General features: G+C 32.4%; 1 protein-coding gene across 1 annotated transcript in view; it reads right to left on the bottom strand.

The window, feature by feature from the left end:
- LRRIQ3 (leucine rich repeats and IQ motif containing 3) overlaps positions 1-18,084 on the bottom strand; it is a 131,991-nt gene that overhangs the window by 108,131 nt on the left and 5,776 nt on the right. The window contains exons 2-4 of the mRNA XM_010989079.3: positions 13,355-13,603; positions 8,969-9,292; positions 402-535 (exon numbers count right to left, since the gene is read on the bottom strand). Of these exons, the coding sequence (XP_010987381.1) occupies positions 402-535; positions 8,969-9,292; positions 13,355-13,603 (707 nt within the window). The remainder of the gene's footprint in view (positions 1-401; positions 536-8,968; positions 9,293-13,354; positions 13,604-18,084) is intronic.

Genomic DNA, 18,084 nt, shown 5'->3' with positions numbered 1-18,084 from the left:
CTCTCTCTCTCTCATGGTTTGTATTCCTATGGTATCCTATTATATAGTACATGACATATTTCTATTACATCTCCTTACATGAGAGAAATTCAATACACATTCTTGACTAATGTTCTTAAAGTTAAATTTTAAAAAACTGTCAAAATTACTCAATGATCAATAAAAGCTTTATTGACTAGTTATTTATATGGTCAATTTAAAAGGAAAAACAAGAGAATCAGTTTTAATTATGCTAATATTATGTTACTAGAGAGTCTGATGTTTTCCTTAAAACTAGATTAAATACCCTATAAAATGCCATTTTGATAGGAAATACAAAACTACATATTATTAGAGAAATGTCTTTTTATCAATGTTTTATCATCTTTTAATATTCAAACAGTGAAGAAAATAAAACATACCTCATTTTTTTTCTAACTAAGAAACCACGTATCCATCTTTGAACAATCAAAACTGGTGAGTTATGAGCCAGAATTTCATTAATTTTTGAAATAATATGTTTGATATTATTAATTTCATCTTCATAGGCTGATCCCTATATAAAGAAAATATATTTAATATTTATTGTTCATGAAAGTATTTCCAAAAGACATTTTAACTTGGTAGTCTGACAGTATAAACTATTAAAACATTCACAGGTGCCTTATGGATGTAACAGTTAAATAATAAATACATTTTCTTATCTATTTTTATTATACCAGAAGATCAAGAATTAGTAGTACCAAGTAATTTCAATTCTCTACACAAAATGCAAGATCAACGAGGATAACTTTCTCCATTCTAGATTCTTCACCCAATCTGTTATCATAGGTATAAAATTTTGCCCATAATCATGTATCGCTGAAAGGTAGTGGCATGAACAGACATCCAATGAAATTCTAAAAATATTTTGCGGATCACCATACAGGAAACTGAGGTATGTTAGATTTACAGAACAATGAACAGCAATTCAAAATTCTACTACATCTTAACTAGAATGTTGGACACTTTTTTTTGGAACACAGCACATTCCTATGAGGAAAGATATTCTGTACTGACTTTAAATAAATTATCTCCAAGATTATTGTTCCTTTGAATTTTTAGATTTGGGATCACAGACTCCCCATATCCTATTGTTTATTTGACTGATTAGAAATAAAGCCACTTTAGTTATGTTTTGAATGTAAGGATTACACATTAAAAGCCTAATATTTATATTGTCTGTAAGACACCTACTCTGAAAACTACCAAACATATTATGTTAAAAAAAATATATATATATATATATGTGTATATATAACTTTTCTGCTCATACACTTAATCATCTATGTACTGCTAGGAAATAAAAATCACAAAGTATAGATTCGTAAGATTTCAGATTTATTCCTGTAAATATTTATCGCTAATTATCAAATTCTTTACTTGCCCCCTGGCTTGCTTCCCATTCCAACAGGAGCTATTACAAACCTTCAGTACTATTCTCCATACTCAAGTCTTTTCACTAAAGACCCCCCGAAACATCTTGCTTTCTTTTCACAGAGAAAATAGGGCTATCGAGTCTGAACTTCATCAACTAATTCTCCTTCATTCCCTACATTTAACTATATTCCCATCTAACTATATTCATATCTATACTGCACTCAATATTAAAATGAGAGGTATCTCTTTTCCCATCCAAGGTGGCTCTCCATCATATCCCTGTTTTCAGTTACTTCCCCACTAATGTCCCTGTCCTTTACCTATAAATATGATGTAGTCTCACCCATCTGTAAAATACATACACACAAATAATCACACACAACCCAACCCTCCATCCTTTGTATCTAACTTTTATTAAGAGCCCAAATTCTTGAAAACAGAATTCCACATTTGCTGCCCCCACCTTTTCCCTTTCTGTATTTCATTCCACTGACTTCTACCCCTACCACCTTACCTAATACTTTCCTTACAAAATTATCATTGGACATTCCTCCTCGAAACACTTCCCTTGGCCTCTGTACACCACTCCTCCTAGTGTTCTATAACTCTTGTTTAATTCTGGACTTTTTAAAGACCTATCTATACCCTGCTTAATGTGACACTGTAAAGATTTTCTCCATTTTTTGGCTTCCCAGTGTATATAAAAATTATGTTTACACTACAATGTAGTCTATAAAGTGTGCAATAGTACTATGCCTTAAAAAACTACACACTTTAATGTAAAAAAATACTTTATTTCTAAAAATTGCTAATTGCTAATCATAATCTGAGTCTTCTGAGCTGTAATCTTTGTACAATAGTAACATCAAAAACCACTGATCACAACTCCTCGTAACAAATAAAATAATGAAAAAGTTTGAAGTATTGTGAGAATTACCAAAATGCAACAGAGACATGAAGTCAGTAAATGCTGTTGAAAAAAATGGCACTTACAGACTTGCTCAAAACATGGTTGCCACAAAGCTTCAATATGTGATCAATGCATTATCTGCGAAGTAAAATAAAGTGAAGCATAGTAAAATGAAGTATGCTTGTAAACTCGACTTGCCCAAACATGAGTCTTTCTCCCTAACCTGCTTTCTCATATGCTCTTAGTGAATGTGCTTCTGCCCACTCTAACCTAACCCACAAACCCTAAACCAAGCCAGGCTCTCTTTCTCTCATGCTTCTTCATACCCAAATGTTGCTAGATCCAGCATATTCAACATCCGAAACATCTGACCTCTCCCTCTTCTTCTGTTCTCTACCATTGCTTTATTGTATGTCCTTATCATTTCTCTAACATCTAAAAATGCCCTGATATCTGAAATAATCCCTATTCCCTACTCCCTCCAAACCACATTACGCAGTATTGCTAGAGCAAACTTTTCAAAATGCAAATCTTATCATATGGCATCCTTTCTTAATATACTTCACTGGTACACCATTGAAAGATCAACTACAAATTTCTTGACTTGGAATGCAAAATCCCTGCTCTAGGTCCTTCTTACCTTCTTAAAGTCATCTCCCTTCACCATATATATAATACCTTCCACTTTAGCAATATTTAACCATTTGCATTTCTGAAAATTACCTGATAATCAAATCTCAATGCTTTTTATAGATGTCATTCCAGTTTCTTGACCCTTCTCAATTACTTGTCCCACTGTCTTAGTCTTTTCGAAGCTCAGCTCTTTCCTCCAAAAAAACCTTTTTCACATTGATCTGAGTTCAATATCCTTCTACAATATTATCCTGTATAATAACTTTTTTGTCACACTTGACAATATTGAATTTTACCTGAGCCCTGTGAACCAGGGGAACATTGAAAGTTAGGAAATCTCCTTATCCCTTTGTTTCAGGAATGGTTTACTGAAAAGAAGAACCCATCTGCCAAATTACTTAGATTTACCCAAGGATGCCCCTCTCGTTTATCTTTGACAAGGCCCTGACACAGACTCTAAATTCCCATTCTTTGCCTATTAATGATTAGTTGAACTGCTTTTTCCCCACTGAACAATCAGAACAAAACATTTGTTAACCATCTTTAGTTAAGGTTCTTTTCTTTACCTAGTACCCTGAACTCTGGCCCCCCTTCAGACTGACCTAGCATGCAGCCTTTCCTTAACAGCCCATCCTGAAATAGTCTACTCTCAGCATAAAATATTCTCGATCTGTTGTCAGATCATGCCAATTGCCTTCATCCTGCTTGGCCAAACTAGGTCTTTCTAGTCTGTTTACTCCCTTCTATAAAAGAAAAATCCTTTTTGCCTAACCTTTAAGATGTTTGCAGATCTTAAGGATTAGAGCATTCTCCCTAAGGCAATGGTGTCCTTTTGCCTATTTCAATTCCCCTTTTTCCCTCCCTGGTAATAATCCTTTCAAATTAAAGTCTCTCCTTACTATATCCTTACCTGCATTTTTATTTGACAAGCTTATGCCATAGTGCAATTATTGGTCTATCTTTCCCACTGCAACATAAACTCACTAAGTTTAACAACTTTTTCTTTTTTCCATATCTCTACCACTAAGTAAACTATCTAGTCTGTTACTGGCACTCAAGTATCAATTAACTATTTATTACTTCCGTAAGTAACAGCTACTTACACACTGTCATATTTGGTCTCCAAGTTTGATTTGGCAATGTCAGTCTGGTCCAGTAACTCAACTCTTGTTTGGCTGTAATAATACACTAATGTTTTTCACCTTTTTGATTTTTATTTCTGTTTTCCTGGTTCCTCTTCTTCTGGAAACCATTTAAATATAGTATAATTTAGGTTCTCTTCCTTTTTCACCTCTTTGCTAAGTCTCCTTGAATGATCACCTTCCTTGCCACATCTACAATATCTCACATATGCTGATTAGCCATAGTTATATATTCTGGCAAGAATTATCTCTTAGATGACAAACCTATAAAATGAACTTCTACTTCCATCTATCAACTTACATGTCAAAAACGTAATTATTTCACCCATTTGAAAGCATCCTCACTCCACACTTAATACTGTATTAGATGCACAAGTTGTTAAAATTATTCTCTACCTTGTCAACCAAGTAATAGGCTCACATTCCTCTTTCTCTCTTCCCCTTTCTACCCAACAAATCACTAAATTCTATCAAATAAATATCTCTTCAATCTGTTCCCTATAATATATACCCTCTACCAATTTATTAAATCAGCTCTTATAAACTAGGGCCAAATTATAGACTCCTCCTTAATTTCCCTCCACTCCAAAATTAGAACAGAGGATTATTTTTCTAGAATGAAAATCAGGTCATGTAAACCCTTAAATATTTTCCCCAGACCTTGCAAAATACCATCCTAACTTCTTAGTATCACACATAGCACCCTTGGTATATTAATCTTATTATTGTCTCCAGAATCAACTGACATACCTAAACATGTTTTCTAAACTCCAGGAACACTAAACACCAAATTACTTCTTGTCATTTGATTGTGCCAAGCACTACCTCTGTGCCTTTGCAAATGCTGTTCACCCTGCTTCACGTGCTATACACTTGCCAGCATCTCTACTTCCCTAATGATTTCTCATATTCAAAAATTTCATCTGAAATATAAATACTTTTAACTTTTTTCCATGACAAGAGCTGAACTTCAAAGATTTTTAAAGAAAACATGTCGTTCTTTCACAGATTTTGTCTCATACTTAGATACATAATATTTTTTTCATTACTTCTTTGATTGTTGCTTCTCCTTAATTTGCTTTATTTTCTCTCCTTATAATTCCTATTCACCTATAGTAGATATCCTGGAACTTATCTCCATGTCTTATATATTTTTCTCATCATTTTCAGGTATTTTTTTATCAATTTGGTGAATTCATTCTGTCAAAGGTTAGCTTTCTCATAGTGAGGTTTTTGCACTAGCTTGTCAACTACTTCACTTAAGTTATGTGGCTGAGATAAGCCTTTCTGAAGCTCCTGACTGTCCTGTCACAGATGAGTCCTGAGACATACCAGTTTGCGACTGTAATCCTGCTGGTCTAGGGCCTCTCCTTGAAATGTATCCTGTGATCTGTAGCAAAGGACGCTGTCACCTGGTCCACTATTACCCTTGACAAAAAGGGGGATTTTCAGAATTCTCTCTAGTGTCTGTCATTTTGTTTTATGTATCAGGAATAATAGCTTAAAGTCAGGTTGACCTAGTTTCTACTTTTGATTCAGTCTTATCTTCATTATATCAAAAATCTTCACTGAGTCTAGAAGCATTTCTATGAATATTATTTTGTTTAAAGTTCTTCATTTACAGGTTTCTAGTACAGGTATGATTTCCTTTAACCTTGTTTTGTTGTTGTTGTTGTTCACTGCATTTGGGCTCATGGTATGTGGCGGGAGTATACGTGTGGGTATGTATATGTATTGTGTCTGTGTTTAGAGTAACAAAATTTTTCCCGACCTACAGTAGTTTGGGGGCAGAGAGGTTGAGTGTATAAATAAGAAGTGAGAGAGAAGACCATAGGAGGGAATTTAGATGATTAGGTTTAAGTGGTCCCAACCAGATGCTACAGTTTTCACAAGCAGAGAAACATCAAGCCCACACTGTAGCAGAGTGCTACTTCTCACTAAGGTATGAATAATTCCTCTCTTTAAAGAGGTAAACAGAATAATCATCAGCTATGGACAGGGTTAGTGTTCCTGCCAGAGAACAAGTAACCACTAGACAACACTTAAGCTTTATGTCCTAAAACAATTATCTTGTAAAATACCAATAAAGATATCACTGCCAACTTGTACAAATGCCATAAGCCATTCGACATCTGAAGACAAACAGATGTATCCTCTAAGGGAAAGTAATGCATTCCCTCCACCAGAGGAGTAATGGCTCTAGAGAAAAACTGCCTGGGGTTAAATTCTAGTTCTACTGCTTGCTAGTTAGGTGATCTAGGGTAAGTAACCCATCTGCCCCTGTTCACTATCTGTAAAAAAGAGATAACCTTATTGAGTTGTTGTGAGAAAATATTTGTAAAGCACTTCTAACAGTGGCTAAAACATTTAAGTCACCCAAGCAAAGTTAACTGTCAACAGTTTTACAGTAATACCTAACATGATACGGTGTTTTAATGTTTACACAGGACTTCTATATACCCTACCTTATCTGATACTTACAAAATTAGTCTACAGCAATTTACTAAGGAACTTATCCAAATTAACACAATGTAAAATAATGAAATTAATAAATTAACTATAAAAGATAATTAGTACCAATATTTCCAATCCAATAAAAGGAATTGAAGGATTATAGTAAAAGTTTGACAAAGAACAGCATATGCTTAGGCAGAAAACTACCAAGAATCAACAAAACAGATGGTAAAATAATGAAATACTGATACTCTACACTCGCTATTGTAACCCTGGAACGAAAATAGGGTTATTGCTAATCCTAGAATAAAGTATAATGAGGCATTTCAAAAGAACAGTAGGGACTTTTGTAATAAGACCTATATGGAAATGAGTGCTCTGTGTTCTAACAGGAAGGGTAGTATAAAAAATTCTAAAGCTATGTTCTATTCAGACTACATAATTACACAAAGAGAGTCCCAATTAATTTTATATTCTAAATATATTTGCACTTATTTAATTTTTTCTTTCTTTTTTTCCCATGATTTTCTTTAAATATCTAGTCCCTAAAATCTTTGTTTTTCTACTCCACTTGTGATTTTTTTTCCATCATAATGTCCTAATTTGGCACACATTTTCAAAGCATATTTGAAAAATTTAAATCGTACTAATCCCACAAGTATTTATTTCAAATATAAAAAACACAGGCAGTTTTCACCTTTCTAATCCATCAGAAAGTCTATTATATCTGTAATACGTTCACTTTAATAGTCACACAAAATAGTGACTCTCAATGTGAAACTCCCCACGCTAGCTCGGAGGATTTTGTATTATTTTAAATCAGTATTTCTAATGATCACTTAGTAAACACTTTTGGAACACACTACAATTTCTTAAATTAAAGAAAAAAGTGATCTGAATCAAGTAACGTTAAATAACTTAAAATAAAATTTAGAGTCATCATAATAAAACACTATAAAAGCTTTTAGAAGAGAAGAAAAGTAAATACAAGAGGAAAAACCCAAACACAAAATTCCACCAAAGTACCTACTATCATTTTTAAATTATTCACTTCCAAATAATTTCCATGACTCTGAGCTTATCTTTTCTTTCACTTAACAGAGTCTTCTACAGAGCATATTTTTAAAAAATTTTGATGAAGTTTACTTTATCATTTCTTCCTTCTAAAGACTATGCTTAAAGTGTCCACTCTCTTTGCCTCATTCTAGATCCCAAAGATTTCCTTCAATTTTATTTTTCTAAAAGTTTTATCATTTAAAGCTCTACATTTAACTCCAAAATTCATTTTGAGTCAATTTTTATGAGTTGTGAAACTTACACTGAGGCTCACCTGTGTGTGTTTATGTGTGTGTATGGCCAATTGCTCCAAGCAACATTTATTGAAAATGCTATATCCCCATCAGATTACTTTTACACCTTTGTCAAAATTCAGCTGGACATATGCTGTGTACCTATTTTTAGGTTTTCTACTCTGTTCCATTGATCTATGTGTATGTGTCTCACCAATAACATTTAGTCTTGATTACTGTAGCTAGGTTAAGTCTCAAAGGTAGGTAAACTGATTTTTTTTCACTTCATGAGTTTTCAGAACAGTTTTAGCATTCTAGTTCCTTTACTTTTTCATAAAAAGCTTATACTAATCTTGTCTGTATCTATAGAAGATCTTGCAAGATTTTGATACAAATTGCATTAAATCTGGGTATCATTTTGGGAAGAATTGAGATCTTTATTATGCTGAGTCTTCTAATTCACGAATATGCTATGTCTTTTCACTTACTTAGATCTTTAATGTTTTCATCAGTATCTTACAGTAATCAGAATACTAGTTCTGTGCATCTTTTATTAGATTTACATCTAAGTATTTCATTTTTTGAGTGACTATAAATGATACTATGTATTTAGTTTTGATGACTATACATTCATTGCTGGTATACAGAAATATGATTGATTTTTGTTGTTGCTGTTTGCCTGGCATCCTGCGGCCTTGCCAAGCTCACTTTTTAGTTCTAAGAGATTTTTTTGGTAGATTCTTTGGGATTTTTCACAAAGGTGATTATTTCATGTGCAAATAGAGAGCTTTATTTCTTCTTTTCCTATCTGTAAGTTTTTTCTTTTTCTTATCTTACCTTATTGCACTAGCTAGACTTTCCAGCAGTATTTTGACAAGAGAATTGAGAGCAAGCAGCTTTGCTTTTTTCCCAATCTTAGGGAGAAAGCATTCAGTCTTTCACCATTAAACAGAATGTTAGCTGTAGGTTTTATGCTGATGTTCTCTATAAAAAAGAGGAAGATCCCTCTGTACTTACTTATCTAAGTATTTTTTAATACAATGAATGGATGTTAAATTTTGTCAAATGCTTGTCTCCATACAGAAGCTAAAATTTTACTTTTATAAATTTATTTAAAATGAAACCCTAATGAAGCCAATTACCTTTTTCAAAGCTGGGCAGAAGTTAAAGAAAAGTCGGTAGTTACATGTTTTAAACCTTTCAGGAAGATGCCAGTTCTGAATTATTTCTTCATCAGAAATCACATGATGATCCAGTGCTTTGAGAGGCCATATACTGTTGACAAGAACATGTCTATATCCTTTTTTAAGGCTTACTGGACAATCAAACAAAGTGAGGGCAATGAGGCTTGGACAGGCAGATAACATACATACATTCTTTAACTTTGCAAACCCATTGTCATGAAGATACAGAAGTTTCAGGTTCTTCAATCCACTCCAAAATTTGGTATCTGGCAGACTCTTTATCTGAAATATTATTAATAATAAAACTTTAAATACAAATGTCCATTTTCCATGAATTACATGGAAAAAGAAAAAACATTAAATATCTTCTAAAATTCAGTATTTCCCCAAATGGCAACTTTCTCATTAGTATGGAAAAACAGAATTTCTAATTATCCAAATGGTATCTGGGGTAAACCAAAATTTACTAGGCATCTGTAACTACTATACAAACATATATACTTCATTCAGTAAAAATCCCTTTGTAATAAGAAGACTCTTTAAAATTTTTTTATATAAAAAAATTATCCTCCTTTTCTTCCTTCCCCTCACCCTGAGTTATCCCTCTCTGTATTTCATGTGCACATGATCACACAACCCACATTAGCAAAGTTTAGGTGAAAAATATTTACCTGGTTGGCTGGAAACTCCTCTAAGAATAAACACAATGTGTAAAACGAAGTAAGTGTGTACCTAGAAGTGACAGTGAAATAGGCAGGGAAACTTTCCCTTGTAATTATTGTATCATAACTAAATATGTAATTGAGGGAGGAAGGAGAAAAGGAAATAAAATTCTAGGTTCAGCAGTTAAATAAAAAGAAAAAGATTTTTATGGAAGACAAATCACTGTTGATTGTCATAGACATTGCAGCTCCCAAAGCCAGGAGACTGTGGAAATCCCCAGTGGCAGTGGCCACCAGGGTAGCAACGGGATATACTGGAGGCTCCAGCCCCATGCATTCTGGAAGTTCTCCAGGGCAGACAAAGCCTTCTGGAATAATTCAAAACGTCTTCTGGAGGGAAAAGTAGATGGCTTCAGTGTCTTTTAATGTAAAGTTTCCATCTATGAAGCAGGATTAGTAATGACTCAGCTAAGAAACATACGCATAGCAAACTTCCTGGGGAGATCTCTGGCAAAGGAGAAAGGCATTATTGGGTTTTGCCCTGAATTCTCCAGCCTTCCACATCTTTATGTCAGAGCTAACAGTCACATGTTAGACTGCTACCAAATAAAAAAACTAATTTAACTTTTCAAAAAAAAAATTAAGGGGTCGAATCAATTAACATGACACTCCACATTAACAAAATAAAGGATAAAAAAAATCATACGATCATCTCAATAGATGCAGAAAAAGCATTTGACAAAATTCAACATCCATTTATGATTAAAACTCTCAACAAACTGGGTATAGAGAGAATGCACCTCAACATAATTTATTAGGTCATATATGACAAGCCCACAGCTAACATCATTCTCAACAGGGAAAATATAAAACCTTTTCCCCAAAGAGCAGCGATAAGACAAGGATGCCTACACCCGTCACTTTTACTCAACGTAGTACTGGATGCTACAAGTCCTAGTCAGGGCAATTAGACAAGAAGGAAAAATAAAAGCCATCCAAATTGGAAGGGAAAAAGTAAAACTGTCATCATGTACAGATGACATGTAATTATATAGGCATACCTCAGAGATTCTGCAGATTTGGTTCCACAACACAGCAGTAAAGCAAATATTGCAATAAAGCAGGTCACAAAATTTTTCTGGTTTCTCAGTACATATGAAAGTGTTTACACTACACTATATAATCTAATAAGTATGCAAAGCATTATCTCTAAAAAAAAAAAAACCAATGTACATATTTTAAGTAAAATACCTCATCATCTGACAATGCAAGGTTACTACAAATCTTCAATTTGTAAAAAATGCAGTATCTGTGAAGTGCAGTAAAGTGATACTCAATAAAATGAAGTATGCCTGTATATAGAAAACCCTAAATACTCCACAAAAACTATTACAACTAATAAACAAAGTCAGTAACACTGCAGATACAAGATCAATACACAGAATCATGTTATCTTTCTATACATTAGTAATGAAATATCAGAAAGAGAAATTAAGAAAACAATCCCACTTACAATTATATCAAAAAAGAAAAAAAAGCTAGGAATACACATAACCGAGGAGGAGAAAGATCTGTACACTGAAAACACTATAAGACATTTTGAAAAGAAATAGGAGAATACATAAATAAATTAAAAGATATTCTGTGCTCATGGATTATAATAATTAATATTGTTAAAATGTTAATATTACCTAAAGCAATCTACAGATTCAACACAATCTGTATCAAAATTTCAGTGGCAGTTTTCACATGAATAAAACAATCTTAAAATTTGTATAAAACTACCAAAAAAACCCAAATAGGCTAAACAATCTTGAGAAAGAAGAACAAAGCTGGAGGCACCACACTTCCTAACTTCAAATCATACTGAAAGCTACAGTAATCAAAATAATACGGTGCTGGAATAAAAAAGAAAATCACATAGGTCAATGGAACAGAACAGACAGCCTAGAATTAAACTCATAAATATATAGTCAATTGATTTACAAAAAACCAAGCCAAGAATATACAGTAGGAAAAGAACAGTCTCTTTAATAAATAGTTTTGGGAAAACTGGACAGACACATGTCCAGGAATGAAACTGGACAAGTATCTTATACCACACACAAAAATTAACTCAAAATGGAATAAAGACTTGAATGTAAAACCTGAAACCATAAATCTCCTAGAAGAAAACACTGCCAGTAAAGCATCTTGACAAAAGTTTTGGTGATGTTTTTTTGACTAGACATCAAAAGCAAAGGCAACATAAGCAAAAATGAACAAGTGAGACTACGTAACACTAAAAAGCTTCTGCGCGATAAAGGAAACCATCAATAAAATAAAAAAGAAATCTACTGAATGGGAGAAAATATTTGCAAATCATATATCTGAGAAGGGGCTAATATCCAAAATATATAAACAACTTATACAAAAATAGCAAAAAACAAATAATTCAACTAAAAAAGGGGCAGAGGTTCTTAGTTAATATTTTTCCAAAGAAGACATACATTTGGCCAAAAGGGACATGAAAACATACTCAACACCACCAATCATCATGGAAATGCTTATCAAAACCACAATGAGATCACCTTACACCTGTTAAGAATGGCTATTATAAAAAGGACAAAAAATAAGAAGCGTTGGCAAAGATGTGAAAAAAAGGGAATCCTGTGCAGTGTCTGTGGGATTGTAAATCTGTGCAACCACTGTGGAAAGCAGCACAGTGGTTCCTCAAAAAATTCAAAATAAAACTGCCGCATGACCCAGAAATTTTACTTATGGGTATTTATCCAAAGGGAATGAAAGCTCTAACTCAGAAAGACATACGCATCCCATGTTCACTGCAGCATTATTTACAATAGCCAAGACATAAAAGCAACCTAACTGTCTACCTATGGATAAATAAATAAAGAACATGTGGTGTATATACACAGTGGAATATTATTTAGCTATAAAAAAGAATGAAATCATGCCATTTGCAACAAGGTGGTGGATCTTGAAGACATTATGTCTTTTGGAAAAATAATACTATGATCTCACTCACATTATGTGGAATCTTAAACAGTAAATAATAAATAATAAACAATAAATTAAAAAATAACTCTTAGAACACACTGGTGATTCAGAGGCAGTGGGGGTGGGTGAAATGGATGAAGACGATCAAAGGTAAAAACTTCCAGTTATAAGATAAATAAGTCATGGGGATATAATATACAACAGGGTAAGTATAGTTAATAATAATGAATTGTATATTTGAAAGTTCCTAAGAGAGTAGATCTTAAAACTTCTCATCCCAAGGGAAAAAAATTCTACTTAGTGGTGAATGTTATCTTATTGTAGTCATTTTGAAATATACACAAATATTGAATTATTATGCATATACCTGAAATTAATAAAATGCTATATGTCAATTATATGTCATTAAAAAAATTAAGGGATCAAGGAGTATTCCTAACCCAGACTATGGATTTAAGAAGTAAAATAAACCAAATCAAACACTATTAGTTTACATATTTTTAATTAAAAATGTTTGCTTATATTTGAAATTTTGTGTTTATATACATTTTATATTTTAATTTATTTTTAAATTGTTTAAGTTTCATAAAAGGCTATCTGGGAGAAATATTGTACATAGATAATAGAAGTTCTTATTAAATGTCAATTTAATTTATATACAAATATCTGAATGACTATTGCTTACCTGATTTCCATGGAGATCAAGTTTGACTAATTTTATACAACTTTGAAGTGGACGAATATCTGTAATAAAATTGTTTGAGAAGATGCATACTCTAAGAGAGATACAAGATTGCATATTTTCCATAGATTTCAAATGAAGGCCACTGAACTTCACAAAAACAAAATCTTTTTGATCTTCTATTATGTTTTCATTATAGTGACTCCATTCTCTATGACTGGTCAGCTCTTCTGTTATTGTTCCATGAAACATCTAGGAGAAATGGGAAATTACCTCTAAAAGTTTTTTTCAACTTTCAAAAAATAAATATACCTGAAAACAAAAAATATTTTCTAATATATAGTGAGAATAAAATGGGTAGAAAAATTAAAATTAAAAAATATAATTTCCATAAAACCTTCTATTTCAAAGCATTTTAAATGTCTAGCATTTATTTACATAAGAGTTAAAAATATATCATTGTACCCACCAGTGAACTAATCAGTAAAAGGAAAAAAATTTTTCTTTTTCCTGGGATAGTTAAAGAACATGGAAGTCAGTGAAACAGCTGAGATAAAAACATCACCTCTAGGCAATACAACTAGAATGTAGAAAACTATATCTTAACATACCTTGCCTAATAAATTTTAGTTAAAAGATACTGTTAAATAAAGAAAAGCACTGAATGATGAACTGCCAAGTTAGGAGAGTGATAATCTTTGTGGGAAGTGCTGATTAATGCAGCTAAACGAAATGAAGGTGCAATACAGGAGTTCAACTGCTAATTATTTTTTTAAAAAAGACAATTTACAATCACATTATTTATTTTTATGTTCAGTTCAATTAGGCAATTAATATCTAGAATTCTAATAGTTTCAAAATTTGACTAAGTTTATCTAAAACTTTTTTATATATAATTAAATAGTATTTTTTAATATATTTGAAATTTCCTTTACTATTGGTAATTTCAGGTTTTGTAAAAGGCAGTCACCCAGTGATAGTTTGGAAATGAAAATATGAGCTCAAGTGGCCTATCTGAAGGCATTTGGTTAAATTAACCACTTTTCCCATCAGAAGAATCTATTTCTACCATGTGGAGGTTTATCTAGCTCAGCATAATCCAAAGGAGAATACATGTGAAAATTCAGATTAAACACTTACAGTCTTTCAAGAGATTGCTTATTTCTTACAGCCTGGTCAAGGTCTAAAACTGTAATCCTCAAACTCTAAGATCTACTAGAAGAATCAATTAAAAGGCAGATTCCTTGGCCCCATATCATATCTACATTATTAGGGTCACTGTGCTGAAGGCCAATGAATTTGTAATTAAGCATGCACCTAGGTAATTCATGGGCACCTTGAGAAAGACTAGCATAAATTATAAATAAGCCATTCTGTAGACTGGACGTGACTAAGGGAAGAATTTCTGGGCTTGAGAACATGTCAAGAGAAACTTCAAAAATTTCAGACAAACAGAACACAGACTAAAAAAAGCAGAAAAGAACATCCCAGAACTGTGTGTAACTAAAAATGTGTTCACTATACTTAATGGAAATACCAGAATGGGAAGAAAGTGATTAAAAAGACAAAGGAACAGGAAAAATACTTGAAAAAGTAATGATGGCAAATTTCTGCAAATTAATGTTAGACAGTAACCCACTGATCGAGGAAGCAGAAAACACCAAGCAGTATAAAGATAAAACAAACAAACAAAAAGAATGCCTAGACATATCATTTTCAAACTTCAGAAAATTAAAGATAAAGGAAAAAAAATTGAAAGATTTCAGAAGAAGAAAAACCCCTTACCCATAAAAAGGAAAAAATCAGAATTATATCCAACTTCTCCTAAGAAATCATGCAAGCAAGAGAACAGTGGAGTGAAATATTTAAAGTGTTGAGGGGGGAAAACTCACCAACATAAAAATCTATACTTTGTGAAATTAATCTGAAAAGTGGGTGAGAAATAAAGACTCCCAGAAAAAAAAAAAATGAAATCTGTTGCCAGTAGATTCACCTTAAGAGAAATGTTAAAAGCAGTTGTTTAGGGAGAAGGAAGATGATTTAGTTCAGAAACTCAAATAAAGGAAGAGCACCAAGGCAGGAACAAGTGAAGGTAAAATAATCTTTTACTTTTCTTATTCTTAGTTGACCTAATAGATAAAAGTTTTTTCAAATACTAATAGTGAAAATTATTTCATTATCTATGCATATATATGTACAGCTGACCCTTGAACAATGTGGGGGTTAGGGGTGAAGACCTTCTCATAGTTAAAAATCATTTGTCCCTCAGTATCTACAGAGGTTGGTTCCATAATCTACCACATATACCAAAATCCAAGAACGCTCACGTCTCATAGTCAGCCCTCCACAAAACTATCCGAGGTTCTATATCCACGCTTCCACATCCATGGTTTCAGCCAACCATAGACTGTGTCGTACTGCATTTATTGAAGAAAAAAAACACACACATATAAGTGGGCCCACAGTTAAAATCCATGTTGTTCAAAATCAACTGTATGTTTTACTATGAGCAACTATGCTTAAGTATAAATTAAGTGGATGACAGCAGAGGTACAAGGAAGAGGAAGGAGGAATCAGAAATATCTTACTATTATAAGATATTTATACTACCTCTGAAGTAATATAGTGTTATTTGAGGGCAGATTTGGATTTTTGCAATCTTTAGGGAAATGGCTTAAAATGCGGGGAGAAAAAAGTAAAATAGATTTGCTAAGAAAGAATAAAAAATGGAATCGCATACAGTGCTAAATTAAAAGCACAAAAGGCAGGAAAGAATTTGGAAGGCTAAAACTGGTACAGAGAACAAGAGCAATAAATAGAAAACATTAACAAATATAGTAGATATTAATCCAACTATGTAATTAACTACCTTAAACGTCAACAGTCTAAGCACCAAAATAGAGTGGATCAAAGTTACAGTAGATCAAAAAACTAGCCCAACTGTATGTTGTCTACAGGAAACTCACTTTAATATAAAGATAAATACAGATTACAATAAAGTGCTTGAGGTGAATTCTAAAACATTCAAAGAAGAATTAATAGCAATCCTTCTCAAAGTCTTCCAAAAAACAGAAGATGAGGAAACACTTTGAAATTCATTTTATGACACTAGCATTACTCTGATACCAAAACCAGACAAGGACACAACAACAACAAAAAAGAAACTTACAGGCCAATATCCCTGATGAACATAGATGTAAAAATTCTGAACAAAATACTAGCAAACAGAATTCAACAATACCTTAAAAGGATCATACAACATAATCAAGTGAGATTTATTCCAGGGATGAAAAAAGAATGGTTCAATATTCACAAATCAATAAATGTGTTATACCACATTAACAAAATAAATGATAAAAATCATATGAACATCTCAATAGATGCAGAAAAAGCATTAGAATAAGAGTTAGCAAGGATGTGGAGAAAAGGGAACCTTTGTGTGCTATTGGTGGAAAGGTACAACCACTATAGAAAACAGTATGGAGGTTCCTCTAAAAACTAAAAATAGAACTACTATTTGATCTAGCAATTCTACTTCTGGGTATTTATCTGAAAAAAACAAATGCTTACTTGAAAAGCTATTTGGACTCCCATGTTCATTGCAGCATTATTTATAATAGCCAAGACATGGAAAAAGCCTACATGCCCTGTGATGGATGAATAAAGAAGATTAGATAGATAGATAGACAGATAATAGAGAGATAGATAGAGATTATATTGATATACATCTTTTCCATCATACATATTCCATCACACACAATGGACTATTATTCAGCAATAAAAATGAATGAAATTTGCCATTTGGGAGAACATGAATTAACACTGAGGGCATTATGCTAAGTGAAGTAAGTCAGAGAAAGACAAATACATGTGTGATCTGTTATACACAGAATCTTTAAAAACAATAAACAAACAAAAACAAGCTCATAGATACAGATAACAGATTGGCGGTTCCCAGTGGTGAGTAATGGAGGTTTGACAAAATGGATGAAGAAGTTAAAAAGGTACTAATTTCCAGTTATAAAATAAATAATTCATAGGGAGGTAATGTACGCATAGTGACTATAGTTAATAATACTGTATTTCATATTTGAAAGTTGCTAAGAGAGTAGATCTTAAAAATTCTCATCACAAGAAAAAAAATATTTTGGATGGTATGGTGACAGATGTTAACTAGACTTACTGTAGTGATCCTTTCTCAATATATACAAATATTGAATTGCTACATTCAATTATAATGTAATGTAATGTATCAACTGTATCTCAATTTTAAAAAAGAAGGTATAATAAAAGAAATATCAACGGGTATGAAAAAAAGATAGTGCTCCAGACATTCATTTAAATATGGTATATAATAGCAACAACATGATGTATCCTAACTGTCTTAAAAAGTGGAATTAGCTAAATAGAGCATTATAGTTAATGGAATACTATGAAAAGCATTAAAATGATATTGTAGATCACAGAAACACTAAAAGTTGCTGTTAAACAACCAAAGTATTGCTTTTGTTTAAAAATATTTTTCACTGAATTGTACAATTTAAAAGGGAGACTTTTATGGTATGTTAATTAATTTTTTATTAAAAATATTCATTTTCTGTGGTACATGTTAAGAGATAAAAGAAGTTTAAAAAAATAAAGTGATAAAGATATACAACATAACACTAATCAAAAGAAAGCTGGAGAAGCTTTATTTCAAATAGAGCAGACTTCGGAAATAATGATAAAAGGAC

The sequence above is a fragment of the Camelus dromedarius genome, chromosome 14 (assembly GCF_036321535.1).
Source record: "Camelus dromedarius isolate mCamDro1 chromosome 14, mCamDro1.pat, whole genome shotgun sequence".
Taxonomy (NCBI): domain Eukaryota; kingdom Metazoa; phylum Chordata; class Mammalia; order Artiodactyla; family Camelidae; genus Camelus; species Camelus dromedarius.
This window is presented reverse-complemented; position numbering and strand designations above follow the sequence as displayed.